The sequence below is a fragment of the Corvus kubaryi genome, unplaced genomic scaffold, assembly GCF_017639235.1.
Source record: "Corvus kubaryi isolate FWS band 111438036 unplaced genomic scaffold, C.kubaryi_AGA036_p1.0 74, whole genome shotgun sequence".
Taxonomy (NCBI): domain Eukaryota; kingdom Metazoa; phylum Chordata; class Aves; order Passeriformes; family Corvidae; genus Corvus; species Corvus kubaryi.
Window position 1 is genome coordinate 1,850,855 of NW_024582061.1, and position 24,354 is coordinate 1,875,208.

The 24,354-nt window shown below is 43.6% G+C and overlaps 1 protein-coding gene and 2 long non-coding RNA genes across 15 annotated transcripts in view; 2 read left to right on the forward strand and 1 right to left on the reverse strand.

Moving 5' to 3' along the window:
* Positions 1 to 24,354, reverse strand: part of LOC121675199 (zinc finger CCCH-type antiviral protein 1-like) — a 26,921-nt gene that overhangs the window by 1,589 nt on the left and 978 nt on the right. Inside the window, exons 2-15 of one of the 5 annotated variants that reach the window (XM_042050377.1) lie at positions 21,032 to 21,164; positions 18,164 to 18,416; positions 17,937 to 18,053; positions 17,487 to 17,555; positions 16,848 to 16,916; positions 14,536 to 14,637; positions 13,077 to 13,200; positions 11,703 to 11,868; positions 9,781 to 9,901; positions 9,120 to 9,216; positions 8,632 to 8,695; positions 2,940 to 3,070; positions 969 to 1,120; positions 24 to 392 (exon numbers count right to left, since the gene is read on the reverse strand). In XM_042050377.1, the coding sequence (XP_041906311.1) occupies positions 24 to 392; positions 969 to 1,120; positions 2,940 to 3,070; positions 8,632 to 8,695; positions 9,120 to 9,216; positions 9,781 to 9,901; positions 11,703 to 11,868; positions 13,077 to 13,200; positions 14,536 to 14,637; positions 16,848 to 16,916; positions 17,487 to 17,555; positions 17,937 to 18,053; positions 18,164 to 18,416; positions 21,032 to 21,164 (1,967 nt within the window). Of the gene's footprint in view, positions 1 to 23; positions 393 to 968; positions 1,121 to 2,939; positions 3,071 to 4,652; positions 5,229 to 5,829; positions 6,245 to 8,631; positions 8,696 to 9,119; positions 9,217 to 9,780; positions 9,902 to 11,702; positions 11,869 to 13,076; positions 13,201 to 14,535; positions 14,638 to 16,847; positions 16,917 to 17,486; positions 17,556 to 17,936; positions 18,054 to 18,163; positions 18,417 to 21,031; positions 21,165 to 24,354 lie in introns of those variants that run through there. The other 4 variants (XR_006019988.1, XM_042050379.1, XM_042050378.1 and 1 more) reach the window with 4 other exon arrangements.
* Positions 7,626 to 12,787, forward strand: LOC121675205. Of its 2 annotated transcripts, XR_006019998.1 has the most exons (3): positions 7,626 to 8,402; positions 9,569 to 9,665; positions 11,008 to 12,787. It is a non-coding gene; the product is annotated as an uncharacterized LOC121675205 (long non-coding RNA). The 2 variants fall into 2 exon arrangements; XR_006020000.1 differs by having other exon boundaries at positions 9,569 to 12,787.
* Positions 23,972 to 24,354, forward strand: part of LOC121675203 — a 37,513-nt gene continuing 37,130 nt past the window's right edge. For 7 of the 8 annotated variants that reach the window (XR_006019996.1, XR_006019992.1, XR_006019997.1 and 4 more), the window contains exon 1: positions 23,972 to 24,339. This is a non-coding gene — a long non-coding RNA (uncharacterized LOC121675203). The remainder of the gene's footprint in view (positions 24,340 to 24,354) is intronic. The other variant, XR_006019995.1, reaches the window with a different exon arrangement.

Sequence of the window (24,354 nt, forward strand, 5' to 3'; positions counted from 1 at the left end):
CACTCTTAGTCCCTCTGCTCTATATGGACTTGTTCCCTCCTCTTTATGCACTCTTAGTCCTGCCGCTTTATATGGTCTTGTTCCCTCCTCTTTACACACTCTTGTTCCCTTCTCTTTACAAGTGCTTATTACCTCTGCTTTATACTCTATTAAGTACTCTGGGTAAATCTGGTGTTTTTCAAAGACCACAAAAACAGAAGGATTTGACTCATCATCCACACAGCTGTCATAAAACCACAGCCTGTCAGCAGACTTCCTTGGGGGACGGACATAGGTGGTGTTGCCTTTAACGTAGTCTCCAACCAGAACTCGAGCCACGAACATAAAGTATCCCTGCTGCGTAGCCTGACAGTAGGCATGGGAATAGGAAGCATCTCTAGCAAAGTAACTTCCTAGAAAACAAGATGAGAACATGGTTGTGGGGAGAATCTATACAGTGACAGCATAATCTGAGCATCCTCTGGGTTTTCAGGAGGTATCTGACCCAATTTGCAGGACTTCCCTTACTCAGAATATCACTGAAACTTTTGCAAGAGAGGGGATTGCACTGTAATTTCCAATCAGAATTTGCTATTTTAGGATTAATTTTTTAAAAGCTATACCAATAAGCACACTACAGGTCTGTGTGTTATGATGAGAGGGACAGACAAGAAAACATGAGGACCTTCCATGATCACACTGAGGGCATGCACACCCCTCTGCTCCCTGCCATACAAAGTAATTTCTCTTGCAAGTTAAATTAATGACCTCAGACATCAGAAAATGCTACCTACAGCAAACCCCTCCACTAATGCTCTTGACATCTTGTGAGAAGACTTACCCTCAACCCAAAGCAAATCCTGGCCTTCCTCAGAAGGATCGTAATACCAATTCTGGGGGTTTTTTCCACCTTCTATAGTTAAAGACTTCAGAACTTTGATTGCTTCACTATCAGGGGAGTCTGAGCAGCCATCTCACTTTCTACATACCTTTCCCATAGTTAGTTCCATTGTTTCCACAAATTCTCCAGTCAAAGTTCTGAGTGCAGATCGTTTTCATGGACATGACGTCAGTTCCATGGAACAGGAGTTTTTCCTGGACTTCCTTTCCTTCATTTTCCTTTTTCATCTTCTCCTTTTGCCTGACAAAAAATGTGAGCCATGGAAGAAAAGGGAAAAAGAGGTTTTTTAAACAAATCATACTATGTAAATGTTCATGTAAATGTCAGCTGGATGAGGTTTCCAGCCTGCTCTCTCCTCTCAGAAGACAAGACATACTAGCAGCATGATGAACGAGATGAGCACTCTACTGATACCACTGCTCAGCAATTCTAGATCATTCTGGCTTTACTCAGGGAATGTAACACTATTCCAGTCGCCACTGTACCAACCTTTTGCTCCTCTGTAGGGTCCTACTGGATGTGCTTTAAGGTCTCTTGTCCCTTCCCACCCAAGCTCTCAGTGGAGTGGAGGCAGCATTAACCACAGAGGCTCTGTGCTTCCACAGTAGCTCAAAGCTGGAGGCAGCTTGTGCTCCGTGCCACAGCCCCAGGTCCTGCCCCTGAGAGAGGTCAGTGCTGCTGAGGAGATGGGGCCAGGACACAAACCCAGCCTGCTTTCCCCACTGCACACCTCGCTGGTTGAGGCCAGAGACAGACTGAACAGGGTCAAAAGAGAAATCACAATAAAAGGTTCAACTTGTATTTCCCATCATTATTCCACAGCATCCAGACACCTTTCAGGTTTTCAGAAGCTGCTGAAGTGGACAAGACAGTAATATTCTTCAGAAAGTCATCAGCTACAAATTAAGCAGAGCCAGGCAGAGGGGAGAATCCCTCCAACTTGTAAATTAGTAAAGTTAAGAGTAACGGACTGAAACTTGTTCATTGAGAACTTCCTGTGAGGGTGGGGAGGCCCTGGCACAAGATGCCCAGAGAAGCTGTGGCTGCCCCATCCCTGAAAGTGTTCCAGGTCAGTTTGGGCGGGGCTTGGAGCAACCTGGGATAGTGGAAGATGTCCCCGCCCATGGCAGATTGGATGAGCTTTAAGGTCCCTTCCAACCCAGACTACTCCATCATCCTCTGGACTTGGCGATGTTAAACTCTGCTTGCTTAGCTTAATTACCTCATTGGAGGAGGATAAAAAGTATGCACTATTACACGTTTTGAAGTCTCTTATGTTTTGCTAGATTAAAAGTTTTTATGAAATCAGTAGCTGATAACTTTCTGGGTTCCATCATTTTGCAGGTGAAAGCACTTATTTGAGCAGTATTTTTCTACTCCATGACCATTCCTCGAATACTTACTCTTGTTTTAAACTAGACAACTGTTCTAAGCAGCAGCTTAATCTTACATCAAACTAACATGAAGATGGTTGAGCCCCAGCTCAAATCTGCTGGTATCCAGCTTGGCCTAAGTACATGGAAATCAGCATCACTGATACAGATGCTGTAAACCAGAAAGGAGCTCTGGAACTCAGAGATCATTAAGTTAAGACACAAGGATTCTTTCTCAGTGAACACTGACTTTGTTCAGCCAAAGTACCTTAAATAAATCTGACTGGAACAAAAAGGCCCAAGCCTTAACCCTTTTTAGCATTTCATATACTCTAATGGATGAATATTTGTAACAGACAGAGCATGCGTGCAGCAGGCAGTCATTGCTCCATCCCGAGACAGTCACTGTTCCACATCTCTGTGGGTATCCTCATCCCAGTTTTGCATCATGCATATCTCTCTCTCCATGCTCCTTTCCCCCCTCTTCCAAGGAGCCATGCTCCCATAGGAGCACAGCGTTCTGTGGAAGGCCTCACACACCAACTTCACTCCCGAAACTGCTAATAAGGAAATACCAGTCATGTTAAAGCACAGGTGGCAACCTCCTTTCCTTCCTAGAAAGCACATACAGGACAACCTGTTCTTGGAGGCTCCCTCCTCATAAGGATGGGGAAGAAAATACTAACCACTGAAAGACCTTCCAGAGGGATGGATTCTGAATCCTCTGTATTTTAAGGATGCTGTAGTTTTCCATAGTCTGATGAAACAGCTGCTTTATTCGGTTGTATTCAGAGGTCACATTACTCATCACCACTGCCTATAAAATACAAACCAAAGCAAAAGAAGACATGAGGCTGCAGTGAGCTCAGAACATGCAGAAGCCTAATTTCCAGCAGATACACTTTCAGAAGGGTCCCCAAACTATGCTTAGAAGGGTAATTTATTGCTTTAGATCATGACTATGTGAATAAATAATAAGTAAATCAGTATGTCCCTCCTGCTTTTTAAAAGGACACCTCACCTCTCTTCAGGAAGGATGCTGAAAGCATCAGTTAGAGTATCATCTCCAAGAGCTGACACCTGCAACTTTAAATTTTAATGAAACAGAAACTGCAGGAAGAAACCTTGACAGGTTATTCCAGATAGTGTCAGTTTTATATCTAAAGCTAATCAGGAACAAAAGATGTTAGATGTTAGCATCATTTGTAACCAGACATGTATGGGAGCTTCAGCTACTAAAGATGAAAGAAACGAAACACAAACACCCTCCTGGCATTGTAGTGCCTTAACTTTTCAAAGTTAGAACTTAGAAAGCTTCGCTTAAAATAGACACTTCAGAAAAAAACCCTACATTTCTAAACAAATGTACACTGAATACCTGCTTAAACACATACCTCCTTTCCCAAAGGAAACAAAGTCTATTTAGCCATTATCCTTTTATTTATTTATCCGTATGTTTTGTGTTTAAAAATCCATCAAGAAATGCACATTTTCCCAAAGAGAATTTAATGCAAAACATAATTAAAACATTCCTTGAACTCTTCTGCTTGCTTATGTCATGCGTAAATTTTCCATTTTTTCTCTAAAGTAACCTGTGTCTTTCCTCCAGAATCTTCTAGTATTAACATTTATCTCCATAAACTGCAAAAGCATGATGCTGGCAGGCTGATGTCACCTGGTAATACTTCCACTTTACCACAACTTAAGCCACGTGGGGACTCAAGATGACAAAGTGAGATCCCAACATCCCAAAGTGTTTTAAGGAGGAAAGCTGTGGCCATCCTAAAAGGTAACAGGAAACCAGTATCTTACCCTACCAGGCAAAAGCTCCCTGTATTAGAAGGCTTAGAGAGAAAATAGGATAAAACTTGTGTTTCACAGCTACATTTAAGTACTTACTAATGAAGAGATCAGTCACAGGGAAGTATTCTAAAGATTAAGAATAAAGTCAGCTGCACAAGAAAGAACTATTTCTTTGAATTTATTTAAAAGCCTTTAAAATGTTGAGTGAAATTTCCCATGTCTCAATACAGAAGCATTTTCCAAAGCTTTACAGCACAACACATAAAACAATCAGGATGTGCAAGTACTGATTGTCTGCACAGTCTGTGGCACCACAGCCCAAGCTGCTCACCATCACCTACAGGATGAAAATCATGTCACTGTATTTCAGTGCTACATCTTTTATTTTGAATCACAGAATGGTTTGGGTTGGAAGGGAACTTAAAACTCATCCTGTCTCAACCCCCTACCATGGGCAGGGACACCTTCCACTGGACCAGGTTGCTCCAAGCCCTGTCCACCCTGGCCTTGGACACTTCCAGGGATGGGGCAGCCACAGCTTCTCTGGGCAACCTGTGCCAGGGCCTCCCCAGCCTCACAGGGAAGAATTTCCTCCTGATATCCAATCTAACCCTGCTCTCTGTCAGTGTGAAGCCATTGCCCCTTGTCCTGTCACTCCAGGCCCTTGTAAATAATCAGCTCAGCACAAGGCAGGTTCAGGGGCAGGGCATGTCCAGCTCTCACCACCAGCACTCGCAGGTTCTTCTCCCAGGGCTGCTCCATCTGTTCATCCCCAGCCTGGATAGATCCCCAGGGGTTGTCCTGACCCAGGTGCAGCACCAGCACTTGGTCTTGTTAAACCTCATGGGATTCCCATGGGCCACTTCTTGAGTTTGTCCATGTTCCTTTGGATGGCCCTGTCCTTCAGATGTGTCACCTGCAGTGTTCAGCTGCAAATTTATTTATATGTGAACAATTCCTGCTTAAACTACAAATGTGCTATTGCTATGCTGCATCTTTCAGGCACATGGTGTGATTCTTGGGGTGTCCTGTGCAGGGACAGGAGTTGGATTTGATGATCCTGATGGGTCCCATCCAACTCAGCATATTCTGTGATGCCATGATCTCTTCCTGAGGAACTGTAACCTTTCTAGGTAAAACAGAGGGTCAGCCATGTGACACAAGGCCTAATCCTGTAAGAAAGGTACTTCCATTATTTTATCATATGATGGCCTCCAAACAACAAAGCCTGTTCTCCTTTCCATGAAAACTTTGTGGGGTTGTCCTTATTTCCCCCAAGGATGCTTCCAGTGCTAATAAAGGACCACAGCATCACATTGCTGTTGAAGGCTGATACTGCATAGTTCAGCATTTTTCACCTTTGGGCCTGAAAAGGAAAATCCCACTGATTGTGCGCGTTTGCTACCCTGTTATCAAGGAGCAGAGTTCCCAAGGCAGAGAAGGAATCACTGCCCTGACAGCAATTCCCACCAGTGTATGACTGCACAGGGGCGGTACTCTGTGACTCACACCTTGAGCTCTGCTTCACTGGGGTTTTGGAAGGAGCAGAGGTGGTGCTGGTGACAGTGACCCCACCACAACTGATGTCTATAAAATACAGACACTCTTCACATTGCATCCTGTGCCTGGTACGTGCAGCAATCCTTGGCCCGCGTGTGGCCAGGATTCAGCAACACATCAGCCACACAAAGACTAATCCTCTGACAGGAAACCACACATCCGCTGCACACTTTTTTTCAGTTGTACATTAAAGAAACAATTTTAAACCCAGCATGAAGTTTCAGGACATAATCAATCTTTTTTTTTCCTTTAAAACATTTAACAATTCCACTTTGTTAAACGAAGACAGAGAAATTCACCCCAACTTTCCAATCAGTGTTACCAATTTCCATTGTGCATTTTATACACCTCTTTCTACAGAACTACTCTCAATGACTTACAGATTAAGATACCGCAATGCTTGAAAAATAAGCAATGTTACCAAAACACAGCTGCTCATTATAAGCCAAGATGACTTTCTGCCTATCTCACAGGTTCCTTTTTAAAATGGATCACTTCCAGCACAGCAGATTTTGCCAGGATTATTTGTCAATGTCTGAAGAGAAGGCAGTTCATCGAGTTGTAGCTGTCAGCTCTTACAATGGTCACCACAAGAATGCAGAATCCCAGCCACTCCCAGTATTACCTACTGCAAAAAAACAAGCTTAGGGTCTCACAGAAAGATTTAATCTAGCCCAGGCTTTCCCTTTTAGTGCCAACAGGTATCGTGGGCACTGTCACTTTTCCTTTCCTGTGAAAGGTACTCAAAAGTTAAGAGATGTTTTCTTGGGTGCCAACTCAGCAAGCAAACTGAGCTCTGGGGAACAAGGTGATCCTTCTAGTCACACATCCCCACATGTACAACCAAAAGGTATTACGGACCTGAGCAGTGCATTCCAAAGCCTCCCACATTCACCCCAGTGACTCCAGGAACACCCCAACAAATGGACTCAATTAAAATTCAGACAAGTTTTCAGAGCAAGTATGGGAAGCAGTTAAGTACATACAGCTCAAGACACCTAAAAAGAGCTACCTGTCTTTCTGGCATTCTTTAGAAAATTTTATGCTTAAGATGCTGATAAGCCAAGGGAAGAGCATATTCCTTTGTTACTTCCACTAAGCTTCAAATATCACAGGCAAATCTTCAAATGGGCTGCCTGCCAGATTCCCACACACTCTCATCATTATTTGTTAGGGTTTTAAGAGTTCTCCTAGGTTTTTTTTTTTCTGTTGAAGGAATTTTTCCCTATATACATGTTGCTAGGGGAACAAATGGCCGAGTACTTAAGAAAAAAAAAAAGGACCTGGCTGTTCTTTTTGTTTCACCTGGGTGTGTGGGCAGTCAGTCTCTGTGTTCGAGAGAGAGGGAGTCTGCTTCTTCGGCTGCTTTTCCTCACTACTGGAGAAGCCCCGGGATCCCAAGCCCGCCTTCCCTGCCCCGCTAGGAGCCGGGCTGTGGCCGCCCTGCCCCCGCCGTTGCTTTGAGCCTTTGCTACGTTGTAGCCCTGCTCACCCTGCCTGCCCAGACCTCTGGGGGGGTTCCCCGTTTGGATACATCTCATCTGCCACCCAGGATTTGTGCTTGTCCCTGCCGTTCCAGCCTGCTGTTCCCGAGGGTCTGGCCAGGCACCGGGATTGGCTGCCCAGGGGTTTGTGAAGCTCCTTTGTTCCATCCTTCCCCGGGACCCCAGGCCACTGGTGCCGCGTGCTCCCCGAGCTCGCTCCGGAGCGCCCCCTGCAGCCGCGGGGGAACCATCGCACCTGCCCTGCTCACCGGGAGCCGCCAGCGCCCCTGCCGGCTGCGAGCGGAACTGCACCCGAGGGGAAAGGGCCTGACAGCCGAGAAGGCTGGGACTGGGTTTGTGATTGTTCGCTGTTACTGCCATGGTTATTGCTGCTTGTTTGACTGGTTATACACATACAGATATATAATAGTAAAGAACTGTTATTCCTATTTCCCATATCTTTGCCTAAAAGCCCTTGATTTCAAAATTATAATAACTCGGAGGGAAGGGGGGTTATATCTGCCATTCCAAGGGAGGCTCCTGCCTTCCTTAGTAGACACCTGTCTTTCAAACCATTATTTCATCTTTTCTTTCTGAAAGTCATAATTCAACAGGAGGATCTCTCTAACAGTTTTGTCTGACCCTGTCGTCTATGCAGTAAATAATCAAGTGTACTTTGCCATCAAATCTTGTTAAACCACTGTCACCTTCACTATCAAACTTTGTTAAAAGGCAATTTTATATTAACATAGCACTCCTTCTCTCTTGTGAGGGAAGTGCTTTACTCCACCCATGACACTGACACACAGACACACACTGGTGTTCCTTAGCCCCCAGGGTATCTGAGCCAACACAACCTGGTCAGCATCACACAAGATTCTGTGACACAGTCAACAAGGAAAACCTCTTACGCTCCTGTTCCTCAAGCAGGGTCAAAACCACTACACAAAAGGCAAGTGTAACACGAAAAAGCCTTTTTTTCTAGCACCCTGTCGTACTTCCACAAACTGCGCTGCTCTTCCAGAAGGACTGCAGGACCTAGTAATCTAAAAAACACCCACACATTTTGGTCTTGGTAGATCAAATAAGAACATAGACTTTGGGCTGACAGGGGTTTGGGTTGTTTTGTGGAAGACATCACTGCAATGTTTTTTTATTTTATGGTTGTAGATCTTTATTTCTACCGTTTCTTGAGGCCAAGGTCTGAGCTCAGATCTCTGATGTATGTGACAGTACTGGAGGACATAGAGATTTTCTTTCCTGGCTCTCCAATCCAAACTTACTCTTCCTGTCTTGAATTTGGTGAGTTTTGGGTTTGCATGTAGATAAAAAGCCTAAAATGCAGTTGAAGTTCAAGGCAGTTAGGCACCTGTTTCAGGAGCCCTTGGGAGATCACCTAAATCTTTAGCACACCCACCCAAGAAATGACCCCTGTCCCTTTTTAGCATCTACGCAGTTACACTTGATTCAGTTAAGCTTTGAATTGTGCCTTTCCATTAGAATTACAAGAAGGGGGAAAAAAAAAAGATACCTTGTATCCCAAGTCAGGCAGTGCAGATGCATCCCAGTGGCTAGGACAGGTTTGATTTGGAATGCTTGCAAACAGACAGAAAATGAAGTGTTAGTAATTCTAGTACTGCTCCAAACATTCATATTTGGAGCATCCAATTTGGCCAATTCCTGTATTTAAAAATTAACAAAATAAACCACAAAGAAACTGGGAAAGAGCCTCAGTCTGTAAGCTGGGCTCTGCATGCTGCCACTCAACCACCACAGGCCTCTTGCGCTTGCTTTTTTAAGTAACAACTTAGTGGCTGTAGTACCTGGAGTAACATGTACTCCAGGCAGCAGGTGATGGATCAAGACTGTAGTTTGTGATACAGTTTCTGTTGCTCAGTCCCATGGATATGCTTTCTCCAGCAGCACCTGTGCTCTTTGTACAACCACTGCCAGCACTGGCAGCCATTTTGCCTTATAATTACTTCTAAAATACAAAAAAAGAACCTAAAGAGCATCTACCTTGTCTTTATCTTCTGCACATCTTCAGAAGACACAAATTTTGGTCGCCTGCAGACCTGTCTTTGAGTTTTAAAAGCAGTGTTTGTCTGGGTCATTTCTTGAGGAGAAAAAAAGAGCAGGAAAAAAAGCCATGAATAAGTCTACAAGATTGGGTCATTAATTAAGGACAGTCATTCTGTAATGAAAACTGCATATTCACTGTCAATTCTACCTGCTGAGGAATAGTTGCACAAAGGCTATATAAGCTTCCTGTCTTTCCTGTAACTGTGTGATTGAACCTGTGCCTATCTTGCTTGCTCCCTCAAGCCACTCATGCTCTTTAAACATTGCTACAGCAGCACAAAGATGCTTAACTCTTTTAATCTATTTTTTACCATCCACAGAGTTAACTTACTTTAGTTAAGATTTACTATGACTTTATGTGAAATCCATGAATCTTTTTATTTCAGGTTGGGAATGAGTCTGGAGAGTGTGAAGACATAAGGGGGGAAGGTTACTTTTGTAAGGAATTTCCTCTGGGCCATCACTACCTCACTTCCACTTCCAGTAAGTGAAACTGGTGGTGTCAGGAAAGGAAGTCATAGCTTCTAAAAGCTGGGAGACTTTGCAAGACTCTGTAAAGCACTGTACAGTTGTAGACGAGAACATGTAAAATTACTACCTTTAAAATTGAGTTCGTACTGATGCTGGCCAGCCTGGAAACGTACAACACCATCTGGATTTGCTTGATATAAATCCTCGATTACAGCAGAAGATGGTGGGGTCACGCTGTTCCCTTCTTCCTTTGTGGGGAGAAGGGAGAAAAAGAAAGAATGAGAAGTATCACATTCAGGACTAAACCTTGGATAACTAGCTGGGGTAGAGGGAAAGAAGAGGCAAAGAGTAGGATGACAAGGAATCTACCCAGAACTATGGTGGCCTGAGGCTGAGTACTGAACATTTGTAACATATGCACAAATACATAATTAGTAATGATGGACACACATATATTTCATTTAAATTCCTGTAACAAGTTACACTGGTTTTGCCTGGGGTAGAGTTAAATTTCTTCCCAGTAGCTGGTAGTGGCTGTGTTTTGGATTTGTGCTGAACAGAGCTGATAACACAGGGATGTTTTAGTGAGTGCTGAGCAGGGCATGCACAGAGCCAAGGCCTTTTCTGCTCCTTGCCCACCCCACCTATGACAGGACTGGGGGGCACAAGGAGTTGGGAGGATACACATCCAGGACAGCTGACCACAACTGGCCACAGGGACATCCCAGACCGTATGGTGTCAATCCAGTACACAAAGCTGGGGGGAGGAGAAGGAAAGGGGAGACATTTGGAGTGATGGCATTTGTCTTCCCAAGTCACTGTGACCTGTGATAGAGCCCAGCTTTTCTGGGATGGCTGAGCACCTGCTTGTCCAAGGGAAGTGGGGAACGAATCCCTGGTTTTGCTTTCCTTGTGCACACACGTTTGCTTTGTCTTTTAGTCTTTATCTCATCCCACGAGTTTTCTCACTTTTACCCTTCCAATTCCCTGTCCAGTTCCATGGCAGGGGAGGGGGCGGGGCTGAGCTGCCACTGGGTGTGATGGGTACACTCGACTCCTTACCAAACCAGTGTTAGTTTGGTTCAGGCTCCAAAGCAAGCAAAGGCCTAGGCCAAGAACTTTTCTAGTTCAAACTTGCTCTCTGAAAACCCGCAGAGGAACAGGGTGACATGGTAAGCATTGATGCATATGAGCTGGGAAACAAACACTGATGATATGATTAATGCATGAATAGCAAGTGGTTCTTCCAAGACTAGTTTGCCAATGAAAAATAAAGTTGCAGGTGTAAGGAGTCTCACTCTTACCTTTTACTTTGCTTGTGATTTAACTATGACCCAACCACTTCCTTCCACAGATTCCACAGAGCCTGAGTGGGCTCCTTGCAAGCACACCCTGCTAAGGAGCAGCTGCACAGCTGTGATCTCTCCGGGATGTGGGACACCTCTCAGGGTGACTCTTTGAGGCTGAGTACTCTTGGAGGTTACTCTCTGAGTCTTTTAAACTGTGCTCTACCCAACACCTTTCCCTGTGTACTCTTCCAAGTCCCTGGATCACCTTTGTGTTCTATCATTTGTGCTGCTATACTGTAAACCATATGGGGTACACTCATCTGCCTTGGGGGAAGGTGAGATTCTGTATTTATTTCTTTTCCTGCATTTTTCAGATAGATTACTTTCTCATCAAAGGACTTGGACATACAAGGAAAAAGACTGCATTTGATCTGAGAGAGCAGAGCAACCCTTGCATGTCCAAGGAAGCAGGGCAATGTTTAGAAAAGAGGCAACTACTTCCCACATATCTTAAGGACAGTGTATATATGTTAAATCTCTCTAGGAGCCATGGACAACTCCAAAAGGGAGCTCTCTTCCCTCTAGCCTGTCAGCATTTTATCATGTCTGTTATGAACAGCTGTAGCTTCACCACCTTACTCAACTGTAAAATTCAAGCACAAGGATTCACTTAATTAATCCTGCTGAGAAAAGGGGAATGATGCAGAGAGGTTCCACATATTCCTGCAGAAGTGACTCGAAGCACAGGATGTGAACTCACCTGTTCTCCATATTCAATCCACTTGTCTTGGTTATTCTTCCAGTACCAAATCCACTGTGTGGTCAGTACGAATGTGGGTTTTGTGACTGACGAAGGTGTAGAGAGGCGTCGAACCAAAGACGAAGAGCAGGTCATTGTCTGGAAATTAATGTTCCTACTTGCCATGCTGCAAGGACAAATTCAGGTTTATTATAGTTAACAGTGGATATTTTATTCTCTAATTCCTAGTTTAAGCTGGTGCCATTTTCTTTAATATAATGTGACCAAACTTAATTAGATCTGAAATAAGACTATTTATTTCTCACAGCGCATGACAGCTCTGAAAACCATTTCCAAGCTTCAGAAGTGAACTCTGGCCTGTGAGACAACAAACTCCATCTCAATCACACGTGGCACTGCCAGCTTTACAGTGTCAGGCTCCAAGTACAGTGTGGCAAAAGGAACTTCTGTGATAACTAAGCGTGGTTACAGTCTTTCTCAGTACAAAAGCAAACATGGAAAGCATGTGACTGAATTTGCCAGCAAACACCTGCAGCTTACAAACTTCGTTCTTTTTCTGTGGTTACAAAGGATGCAATCACAGCAATCACAGCTGTGAGTTCTGCAAACTGCATTCATCACTGGAGACACCTGGGCTCTTACTTCTGTGAGGCTTGAAAAGTTAACTCCCAGGCAGAAAGATTTTGATAGCAGCCTCCTTTTGGGAATATTGCTAGTGATCTCCAGAGAACTGCAAATCAAAATCATCTGGTGCCTTAAGAGGCATGGGCCAAAACTAGAATACTGTTTTGTGAAGCTGAACTTGGGGTCCCCTATGAATCCAGGTGGCTTTGAGTGGTACTTTTCAGAAAGGAGTTAAAAGGAAAACACACTCTTAAAATAGAAAGAACAAAGAAAAAAAAAAAAGGATGGGCTCTCATATAAAGGGCATTTCATAAAATGTCCCTAGGCACATAATAGATGACTATTATTGTTATTACAGATACTAGCTCTACTAGGAAAGAAATAGCCAGAAGGACCAGCTCTGAAATGTTGTCAAAAGGCCCAACTTCATTACTGTAAATAAACTGATCAACAATCTGAAATACTAGTATTTTAAACACTGTATTCCACTGGCTTTTTACCTTGTACAGAGTTTTAAATGGAAGATACAGTTTTCTTATTTTTAGAAGACAAAACTGGGGTGGGATTTTCATGCAATCACTCTCACTTTGCTTTTTCGAACAGAAAAATTCTCATTTTTACATCCTCCCAGCTTCTGAGAGGCTCAGTAACCAGAAGCTGAGAAGTCAGACATCTTTAGGAAGAAAACACAAGTTTTCCTACACAGGCTCAATCACAATACCCCAAGCAAGGAGTCCAGCATTACTATACCTGCTGTTCTTTGGGTCACAATAGGCCCTTTCAATTTCCTCCATCATGGAAAGTTCATGCCAGAAGACCCCATCATATTTCTCCCATTTATACGGCAAATGGTAATGAACAGATTTGCATTTATCTATAACAAAATCAAACATAGTCAAGAACTCTGCAATCATTAACACTGAGAGTAAGACAAGAAAAAACCAGAATAGAACCAGCATCTTTTACACCTTGAGGCTTTCTCTCCCAGGCTTTGTTATACCCAATGAAGACAGAGTGCTGAAAACAGAATGCGAGTGTGTTTCTGCGGTCTTACCAAGAAAAGCAACATATATATGTATATACACACTGCCAAACGTATTTGAAAGACACCAGAACCTTCCCTTTGCTGAGACACAACACTGGCAGCTGGGAGAACAGTGCCACAGATAGGAACTGCATGTTTTGTGCCACATAACCATGTGTCTCAGCTGTAAAAAGTCGAGTCTACACATCACATAAACACTCTGATATATTTGGTTCTCTTTTCCTTAGTCCCTTAGAAATCATGAGGTGGTTGCCAAGGCCTGACTTCTGACACTCCACATCCAAGTATGGGCCAAATGCCTTACATCTTTCGAGCCAAATGTGGCAAATTAAGCACACTAACACTCCAACAGTTACTTGAGTTAGGTATCTGGTGGTCACAGTATGGCTGCTTTGAGCCTGATCGTCACAGTTTCACCCTGTACACCATTCACATTATACAGGGTCTTGATAAAAGACCACATTGTCAGAGGAGTAGCAGTCCTTTAGAAACCGACTGGACAAGCTCACGGAAAGAAAATGTCATGGTACCTCCTCATAATAAAGGAAGAGCCAAACCTGGGGGTTAAACGACTGTTCAGGGACAGCCCCCAAATACAATTACTTATATTCTTCCCTCAGACCTCTGTTCTGGCCACTACCAAAAAGACAATGGACTAGATTTATCTTTAGCTTAGCTGGTAAAAGTACTGTGTTTTTTTAAGATGTTTTAACAATTCAGATCACCTTTTAAAGGACTTAATGAGGGAGAATATGGCTATTATCTGATGTACATAGGATACAGCAGAAATAAAGGGTGGCATATATTTACCAGCTGTCAATGATGACAGCATAAAGTCAGCTCATAAATTGCTCTTCTAGCCACAGAAAGGGTGACACTTCATATTTGAAGAGCTTTGCCACAGGAATATACCCAAACCCTGCCCCCATCAGAAGGGCTGAAATAGCTTGGATTACCCAGAGGAAAAGGGTTTAAGAATACCATTTGGCATTTTTCTGATTATGTTTGTAATTCTGACAGTGTTTATTAGTGACTTGGAAAGAAAAGAAACTACTGAGGAGGCACAATTGCCATCAGCACTCCATGCGCCACCACTAGCCCAAGCCATTGAGCAGGAGTGCCTCTGCAGAAAACTCTTCTCCAATGACTTTTCATAAAGCTTACCCTTGTTTTTGCAGTACTTCCAGACATAGAACAAACAGATCTCATCAGAGTTGTCTTTTTTGTTGTCCTTTGAAGCTTTATCAGAGGAATTTCCCTTTTTACCTACAGCAAAGAACACAGAAGTCCATATCTGCTCTTAGAGAAAGATACTGCATTTGGTACTTCATCCCAGAAATAAAAAAGATTTGACTGCAGTAGCAAAGTCAAGCACTTTCAGGATCTGATTATCTCCCATACAGCCCAACACAGAACTCAGGGCTTTGTGACTGAACAGTAAACCCTGGCGCTGGAAGAAGTCTCAGTCAGGAAGGGCAAGGGAAGTGTCAGGAAGCTCAGAACAACACAGGGTGTGACTGACCATGCTTCTTGCAAAGAAACTGACTTTGTCTCCACACCAAGGGGACCAGAGGGTGCATAAATGGCACTGTCAGCTGAGCAGACTGACTGAGGGGAGAAATGTTTCTCTCCAAGTCAGCCAAACCAGCATGGGGGGAGCGAACACAGGGCGCAGATGTATTAAACCTGAACAATCAACCAAAGAATTTTGAAGACAGCAACAGGCTTGAGATGGTTTCAACTTCCCCAGGGACTGGGGACACCCAGTGAGTATATATTGTGACACTGAATGTATTATACAGAGCTGCAGCGGGAGTCCCCTTATTGTTGTGATTGAGCTGCTGTTGGGGTTTTAGGAGCTCTCCCCGGGTTTTTTTTCTGTTAAAGGAATTTTGCCCATAAGTGTTGCTAGGGGAACAAATGGCTGGGTACTTGAGAAAAACAAAAGAGCTGGCTACTCTTTTGTTTTCACCTGGGTGTGTGGTCTCCCAGCGTTATGACAGAGAGGGAGTCTGCTTTCTTCGGCTGCTTTTCCTTCTGCTGGAGAAGCCCCGGGATCCCAAGCCCGCCTTCCCCGCCCTGCTAGGAGCCGGGCTGTGGCCGCCCTGCCCCGCCCTGCCCTGCCCCGCCGTTGCTTCGAGCCTCCGCTACGTTGTAGCCGTGCTCACCCTGCCTTGCCCAGACCTCCGGGGGGTTCCCCGTTTGGATACATCGCGTCTGCCACCCGGGATTTGTGCTCGTCCCTGCCGTTCCAGCCTGCTGTTCCAGCCTGCTGTTCCCGAGGTTCCGGCCAGACACCGGGATCGGCTGCCCAGGGGTTTGTGAAGCTCCTTTGTTCCATCCCTTCCCGGGATCCCAGCTCACCATTGCCGCGTGCTCCCCGAGCTCGCTCCGGAGCGCCCCCTGCAGCCGCGGGGGAACCATCGCACCTGCCCTGCTCACCGGGAGCCGCCAGCGCCCCTGCCGGCTGCGAGCGGAACTGCACCCGAGGGGAAAGGGCCCGACAGCCGAGAAGGCTGGCACTGGGTTTGTGATTGTTTGCTGTTACTGCCAGAGTTATTGCTGTTTGTTTGACTGGTTATACACATACAGATATATAATAGTAAAGAACTGTTATTCCTATTTCCCACATCTTTGCCTAAAAGCCCCTTGATTTCAAAATTATAATAACTCGGAGGGAAGGGGGGTTACATCTGCCATTCCAAGGGAGGCTTCTGCCTTCCTTAGTAGACACCTGTCTTTCAAACCAAGACAACTGCACACTGTAATTGCTATGTTTTTTAAGCCAACATTTGTATTTTGTTTCCAGTGGATTTTGCATCACTTTGCTACACCAAAAGTGTCACTACTGGACATGGCTAGAATAAGATGTAATTTCCTTCATAGCAACCCATATGATGCTGTGTTTTAGATTTTTGACCAAAAACAATGCTGTCAACACACTCATGCCCCAGCTTCTGCTGAACAGTGATATACATCAAGGCCTCAGCTTTTCACCCTGCCCCCAGAGCAAATAGAATCGTCGGTGCACAATAGCTTGGGAGGGGACACAAGTGGCTGGGAGGGGACACAAGTGGGCAAAGGACCCAAAGTCACCAAACATTCCATACCATATAACATAAAGCTTAGTAATAAAAAGGAGAAGAGGGAGTTTTAGGAGGGTTAGCTACTATTTGCTAGGAAACTGGCTAGGCATCAATCTGTGCATGGGAATCAGTGAGTGACTGCCTTTGTACCACTTCTTTTGCTTGGTTTTCGTCTTCCACTTATTATTTGGGGGTTTTTTCCCCCCTCCCTCATGTTTACACTCAAGTTTTTTTGCCTTTATTCTTTCTTTTCTCTTCCCCCTGGGGATCAGGGGGAAGTGAGCAAGTGGCTGTGTGGTGGTCACTGAGGTTAGTCCACAACACCCGCATAACATCAACTCTCTTTAGATAAGCATATCTCAAGACTGGAGGGTTGGAAACAACTCATACCTTCACCTTTATCTCCCGCTTGTGTTGGCAACTTGTCTTGACTCTGAACAGATATGGTGCTTCTGGGACCTGCATGAGAAGACTGAATGAACAGCACTGCTGGGCCAGAAGCTCAGCTACCTGGCAATATCCCAATCTCTGTGGAGAATTATGTCCATCACACATGTAATTTGATATGAAACATTACACCATCCATGTGTGGAATATCTAAAAGAACCTGTGCAGAGAGTACTGGACTTTGATAAGCTTTAAAGCCAAGGCCCTTCTGCCCAGAAGAACAAGAGGTTTACAAGTTGCTATTCATTCACTGGAAGGTCTATCAAGACAACAGCTCTACTGAAAAGCTTTTCTAGTTGCCTAGGGACAGAAGGCAAGGAAAGATACTGCATGCACAGGTACAATTCTGTCACCTTCCTAGGAAGGAAAAAATGTGTCCAGGACAGTACAGAGTGCTGCACAATGTTTGGGCAGAAATTCCAACACTGCTCCACTGGCCATCTGGTACCATGGATTTCAGCATACAGTAAGGCAAGCACATAAGCTGCACTCAACTACCACTGAGAGCTGTCAGGCTGTGTGAAATCAAATCCCAATGAAAACCACCAGTCTCAAGACTGGAGGGTTGGAAACAACCCATACCTTCACCTTTATCTTCCACTCGGGTTGGCAACTTGTCTTGACTCTGAACAGATACGGTGCTTCTGGAACCTGCATGAGAAGACTGAATGAACAGCACTGCTGGGCCAGAAGCTCAGCTAGCTGGCAATATCCCAATCTCTGTGGAGAATTATGTCCATCACACTTTTTAACGTAATTTTCCACCGGCACTCCACTGCTGATACAACAGAGGTGCAATGACAGTTACAAACCCTAGCTAGTCACAGTTATTGCCAGGCACTTGGTGTTTTGCACACAGTATTTTAGGCAGTAAATGTGCAGTTCTCCCTCCCACATGATTGTGCCATGACTTACTCCATTCTTGCAAGCACATAATAGCAGAGAGGAAAGAAATATGTACATATTGCAGGAGGAGAAATACAAAAGCTGATTCCACAAGGGAAGAGTTGGTACTATTATCTCGATATTTACCTTGTGAAGGTGGCACATGCGGCATGGATTCCACTGTTGGCAAAGTTGTCTTCGGTTCTTTAATCCTTGTAACTGCTGGTTTTTTCCTAAAATCATTCCTTGGTCTGGAGTTATGTACTGAAAGCATCGAAAGGATGATGGGGTTTAGCAGGGAGGTATGGCAAGAACAGTTTCTACCTCTATCAAACTCAAAATCCTGTTTAAGACCACTGTTTCTTGCAACTTACCATACCCATTCTTCTGTTGCCTGTTGAACTCCATGTGCTTGTTATCATATATAGTCTGGAAGTTTGAAGCTATCTTCCCATCAATGCCTACAGTTTCCAATACTCTCAATGCATGGTCATCCAAGATGTTATGGGACATTATGCATCGAGGAAATTTACATGTCCCGTAGAGAAAGTGTCGACAAATATGAAGCTTGTTGCAGTTGTTTTGCTGCATACAGTGACCACCTTTTTTGTTGTAAAACTGGCAGGCCTAAAAGAGGGGAGGATACAATAGGAAATGGAAAAGCACATTAGAATTTTTCTTTGTCCTAGAGGCACGCAGCTTTAACAGCAGAAAAATGGTGATTAAAAGGCATGTGCAACTTCTTTAATCTAGACAGATTTCTTGCATAGAAGAGCAGGTACTTAAGCTGACTCATGCATTTTCAGTTTTGAAGTTGTGCATGTTTGTTTCCAAGAAAAGCCAACCCAACAAGCTTAGGAGTGACAAAAATGGATGCAAGTGCAAAAATGGTTGCATAAAACCACACTGGTTTACAGTTATTCTATTTTGAAAACCCCTACAACATAATAAACAAGAACAAGTATCTCCATAAAAACATGTACACTGTGTCAAATGAGTTATTATTTCATGGAGCTGAAACTGAATTTGCACTTCCTATTTGTAAAGCTTATTCTGCATTGAAGATTTGAGTTTATAAAATGGTAAGGAGAGTGCTTTGAGATTAGAGTACATATGGGAAAAGCAATGCACTTTCTTTATTCCTCTATGCACCAAAAAATAGGTACACAGAGAATCAGACCAGGGAACAAGTCGCAGACCAAAACCTCCTTCATATTGACCACTAAGCACCACAGTAACAGTTTTGCTGCCTGAACAGCCAGTAACAAGAAAAAGCTTCTTTGAGGAGGGGACACAGCTGTCTGGCAGAGAGCCCCAAAATCACTCTGGGACTCTCACAGGCCCCCTCCAAATCCGTCCTCCCAGGAGCCACCAACCACTGCTCAGGGACGATGAGCTGGGCATCAGTCAACAGGTGGGGAGCAACAATACTGGGAATTACTTGTTTCTCTTGGGTCTTATTAATATCTCTCTCTCCTTCTCATTATGCTTATTATTAGTATATTTTATTCTATTTCAATTATTTTAGTATCCTTATCTCAACCCACAAGTTCTACCTCTTTTCCAATTCTCCTTCCCATCCCATCAGGGTGGGAGAGAGCAAGTGGCTGCATAGTACTTATCTGGGCTTAAACCATGACAATAGGGGATCCACTATTTAGCTACATCAAGAAAGCACACTGTCCCCTTGCATTTGCCAACAAACAGAACCAAAAAACAAACAAAACAAACAAACACAACCATCCCCCACCCCAACAAACAAACAAACAAAACAGGAGAGCCAGAGAGAAGGTGAGAGTTAAACCGTGGTAGTGTCATGTTTTTCTTACCCTGAACCCAGTTCAGGTCACAGAATACCAAAGTGTCCTCTTGCTTGAGAGCTTCCTACATACCATGTCTTCACCCACACAACCTGCATTTCTAAGCAGGAAACAGCCAAGTTGGCTTTTACATCCTACCTCCCAGCTCTCAGGCTTATGAATGCCCTACATTGGTCACAGTTTTCTCTTGGTTTTGCTATTTTACTGCATGATAGGAGTTAAAGTGCCCAATTACATGTAATTAATGATGCCTGCCAGGGGCAGATTTCTAGTAAGCACTTAAGGGTAATACCAGCCAAGGATAGTTGCTACTATCTGCTCATTATTGGGAGCGATTAATAATTCTCCTTGCTTATCACCGCCATGGCTTCTTCAGTCTGCCAGTAAAACATACTTTAAAATGCTACACAAAAAAAAAATCTATTTTGTCAAAGTCCAGCACTTTCACAGCAGGGTACAAAGAAACAACAGAACTGTTGTATCAACAAATCTGTGGAGATTATAAGCTGCAAAAGACAAGGGCAGTACTTCGGTAATTTCTTAACCAGGAGCAGCTGTAGCCAGAACAGAGTATTACTGACTTTGAAACAGCCATACCTTGAAGACAGTATTGCTCTTATACACACAGGCTGAACCAGAATGGAACGTTCAGCCCAATTTAACAAAATCAATGAGTGGCATACAAACTGGACAAAGGTTACTTCGTAGAAAGTCAGTGTACAACAACCCAGTGCACTTTGAAGAGCCAGATTTGACACACAACTGGCTGTAGTCATTTGGTCATTTTCTGAGGTTCTTCTCATCTCGTATATCCTCAAGCACCAAAATGTGCAGGCCTACAAAGACTGGAAAAGGAAAGGGGGCCTCACTTCCTCATCTTCTCATCTCATAGAGAAGAAGCAACCTAGAGGAGTGGGTTTTGGTCATACCTTTTACCCTGTAAGCATGTACAGTTATTGTGATCTTTCAACTCTCTCCTGCTTATCTCACCCTTTGTAAACCTCAGGTGAAGCTGCTGACATTTTTGTTTACTTGTTTTGAACAGCTTTATGGCCGTCCTGTTGAGATAACAGAAATGAGACACAAGACAGGCTGTAGCCTTGCTGCCCACCTCCTGCTATCAGAAGGCAGGCCTTCAGACATCACAGATGACAGGGCCTTCTCCAGATGCATGTCTTTGGGTACTTATTAAACAGTTTTACTGCTATGAGGGTGTTTTTTTTATTATTTTTTAGTACACATCCCTTTCACAGATCTGGCTTTATGCTGTTTGACATTGCCATTCCCATTCCGCCTTCATTCTCACTAATCCTGTTTCATACCTTAACAGCTTGACATTAAGATCAGAACTCCATATTCTCTCTTGCCCTCTCCCATTCCTCATCAACAAAAACTTTCTCTTAAGACATCAGTACAACTTACATCAGGGAGGAAGAATGCATCGTTTTGGAGAAGCAGGACTTGCAGTTCATTCTCACTGAGGCCAGACAAATCGTGATTTCTTAGAACTTTTTTGTTCTCAGCATTCATGATGTCATGCGAGTACTTACAAGAGCTGCAAGAAAATACACAGAAATATCAGTGTTTACTCCTTTAGTCAAGTTCATTTAAAGAAGAACCTCCGAATACGTGCAGCTTGGGAGAAGCCATGAGAAAAAGGTGGCTTGGTGGGAGTGTCTGTGAACATTTAGATGGTGTCTGTAATTAGCTAGAGAATGGACCAAACAGCAGAACTCCCCTGTGAAATGCAGTGACCCTATCCTCCTAGTTTTAAACTTCAATGCAGCCAGACCCCACACATTCTTTGCCTCCAGGAAGATCCAAGCCAAGTCACATGAACTAAACAGCTGGAAGGAAAGTTAATTTTAAAGGAGTACACCAACAATGCCCGAAGTTGCAGCACCCTCGATTTTGTGAACATAAAAGGCTGTTATCCTAGGGATGGCAAGTAAAGAAACATGCAAGACACTGCACAAAAGTGACAGTGAAGCTGAAAACAACATATTTTGTTATCTTCAATAGCTGTAAAGTTTTATTTAAAAAAAAAAAAAACAAAATCAAAAACAGGTAAGAAAGTTTAACTTCTGAGTTTTGATTAAGGAAGCATTTAAACCACAATAATGAAGACAGCGCTGCCACTTACAAAGCCAAGAGAAACGTCTGATGAGTATGAATTAGAGGGAGATTGCAGATTTTTTACATCTATTTGAAAAGGTACTGCAAATCAGTAACAGAGAGGAGACACATAGTCGATCTGTGCATTAATTCAATGCAGTAAGATACAGCTGCCTCGTGTCTTGCTCTTCCAACACATGATCTGATACAGCTTTATGATTAGACATACTCAAACAGTAAAAGTACCTGTTAATTTACCAGATTCAAGTCTATCCCTTTACTCTTTCAGCCTCTAGTTAACTCCTGAAGCTCTCCTCATGACAGTTTTACCTCCAGGTGTGTCTGATCCAATCCTTCTGTACAGACCCTTGTGTAGGTATTTCTCCCCTGACCCCTGCTACCTGTTGGACACATTCTTCGTCAGCAAATAAACAGAAAGGGCAGAAGTGTGCCGTCTTTGGTCCTGAGAAACAATCTTCCAAGGATATTAGATGCTGTATGCATTCAAATTAATGGCTATGAAGGCAGATAAGCTACAGAGGATCTAAGGTGGGAGCCATCACCAGTGTTCGTCCAGTCAACTCCAGAGTTCACCGACAGTCAGACAGTGATCTACATCACCTGAGTCTGTATTTCCAAGGCAAAAGTTTAAACACTCTACAAATACAATGATAACTACACACTTGAGTTTAAGAACACATTTAGGCAAAAAGAAAAAAAAAACACTAAAAAGCCATTTGCCAGACATTATTTAAAAACAGGATTAACTGGACTAAAAGAATGATTCCACTAAACAGAAGACCTGAGTAACTTGCCCAGACATTCTTCTTTCCAGGGATTCTAAACCAAAAAGGATGCAAGACCTGGAAGCAAGGCTAGATTTTATCTTATCAGTTAAAAAATAGTCTCTGTCTTGATCTCTGCGGTCCACCTAGCAGAATTTCTGCCCCCTCATTTTAATCAAGCTCCCTCCCATGAAAGGTATACTCTTTGCTTTATTAATTTTTAACACATACCAAAGTGATTTTAAATACTTAGTGTTATTGAGAGGACAGAATGGTTTATCACTATGAAGAGGATTGCCTCATTGCAAACTTTCATTCACACAAAGTCATCCCTCATGAGTGCCTACACACGTGAAGGCATTTCCAACAGTGAACGCCCTAGGAGCTTATTGTATTGTCTGTAATGTAACAAAAAAAGAGAAAATCTTATCATCCTAATGATGAGAGAGAGACATGGCTTTTCCCCTCCATGCTATCCAGATCTAACTGCACAGTGATCCATTTTGCTGGGGCAGAAGAGGAAGGATCCAGTAGGATCATGCGTATTCCTAATGCTGGATGAGACAAATGAGTGAATGATAAATGTTGTCTTTCGCATATATGATTTTATCATTTACAAGTGATAATGTACTATGCAGAAATAGTGTTAAGGTAAAATATAGAAGTACTATGCAGAAATAGTGTTAAGGTAAAATATAGAAGTAGAAACAAGATTAGTGTGAATTGTAACTTCGAAATAATTGTAATATGTTGGAGAATGTAGTAATAAATACATGGTAATAAATGTCTATTAGGTTGACAAACTACAGAGCCAGAAACCAGGACATCTTAAAGAAACAAAGAAGATAAACCGCATGCATCCCAGGAAGTCTGTTATCAAAACTCACAGCTCCCAAGGAAACTGTCAACTACAAATTACGTTGGAGACTGAGGAGGCACCGGAGGAGGGTGCCTATCTTCAATTCTGAAGCTATCCAGAGGACCGAGACAGCGTGCTGGAGGGAGGAAGGAGGCAGAGACCAGAGAGGGGGGAAAATTGAGTGAGGTGTAAATTACTTTCTGGGCTTAATGAATATGTAACAGTTTAAAGAAGTACTTAAGTTCACAGAAAAATGGAGGTGCACCTCTGCCAATATTGCTAAGTGCCCCAGCGCTGTAACATGCCTTTGTTCTACTAATAAATGTTCAATACCATGCTGCTGAAAATTCAGGTCGTGAATTCATTTATCTCATGCATCAATACCAGACCTGGGGCTTGGGGGCTTAAGCTACAAAGTTCTTCCATCAGACACTGTCATGGGAAAGCTGGGTTGCTCTTCTGCATTTGCTTTTGGTTTCCTCTATGTTTTTTAAACTAGGTACCACCTTTGGCCACCTGTGGCTAGAGAGGCTGCCAGGCCTGTCCATCCCACGAGTCCTCCATATTCCAGAAACTGGGACTGATGTACCTGGGCGATCAAACAGTGCCTCTCAAAGAAAGGGCCATAAGCCAAGCAGTGACGCACAGCAAAACTCAACTTTTGTAACTCTCTGGAGCGAAACCAGAGGACATGTCAGCACTTTGCTTTTTCCTTCTGAGAAATAGGTATAAACTATTTCACCCAGATGACAGGGGGGCTGAAGGACGGGTGTGGAGATGACTAGATTTAAACAAACAAACAAAAAAAGAAAGAAACCAAAGCGAAACAAATCGTCGGCTTCTACCGACACAGGGAGAGCAGGACGAGTCCTTCCGGAGCAAGGATCCCCCGCGGCTGTATCCGAGGTGATTATTGCCCGCTCCTCCCGGGACACCGGGGCGGGAGCGGCACCGCCGGCAGGTCTGGGGATGTGAGGGGGGTTATG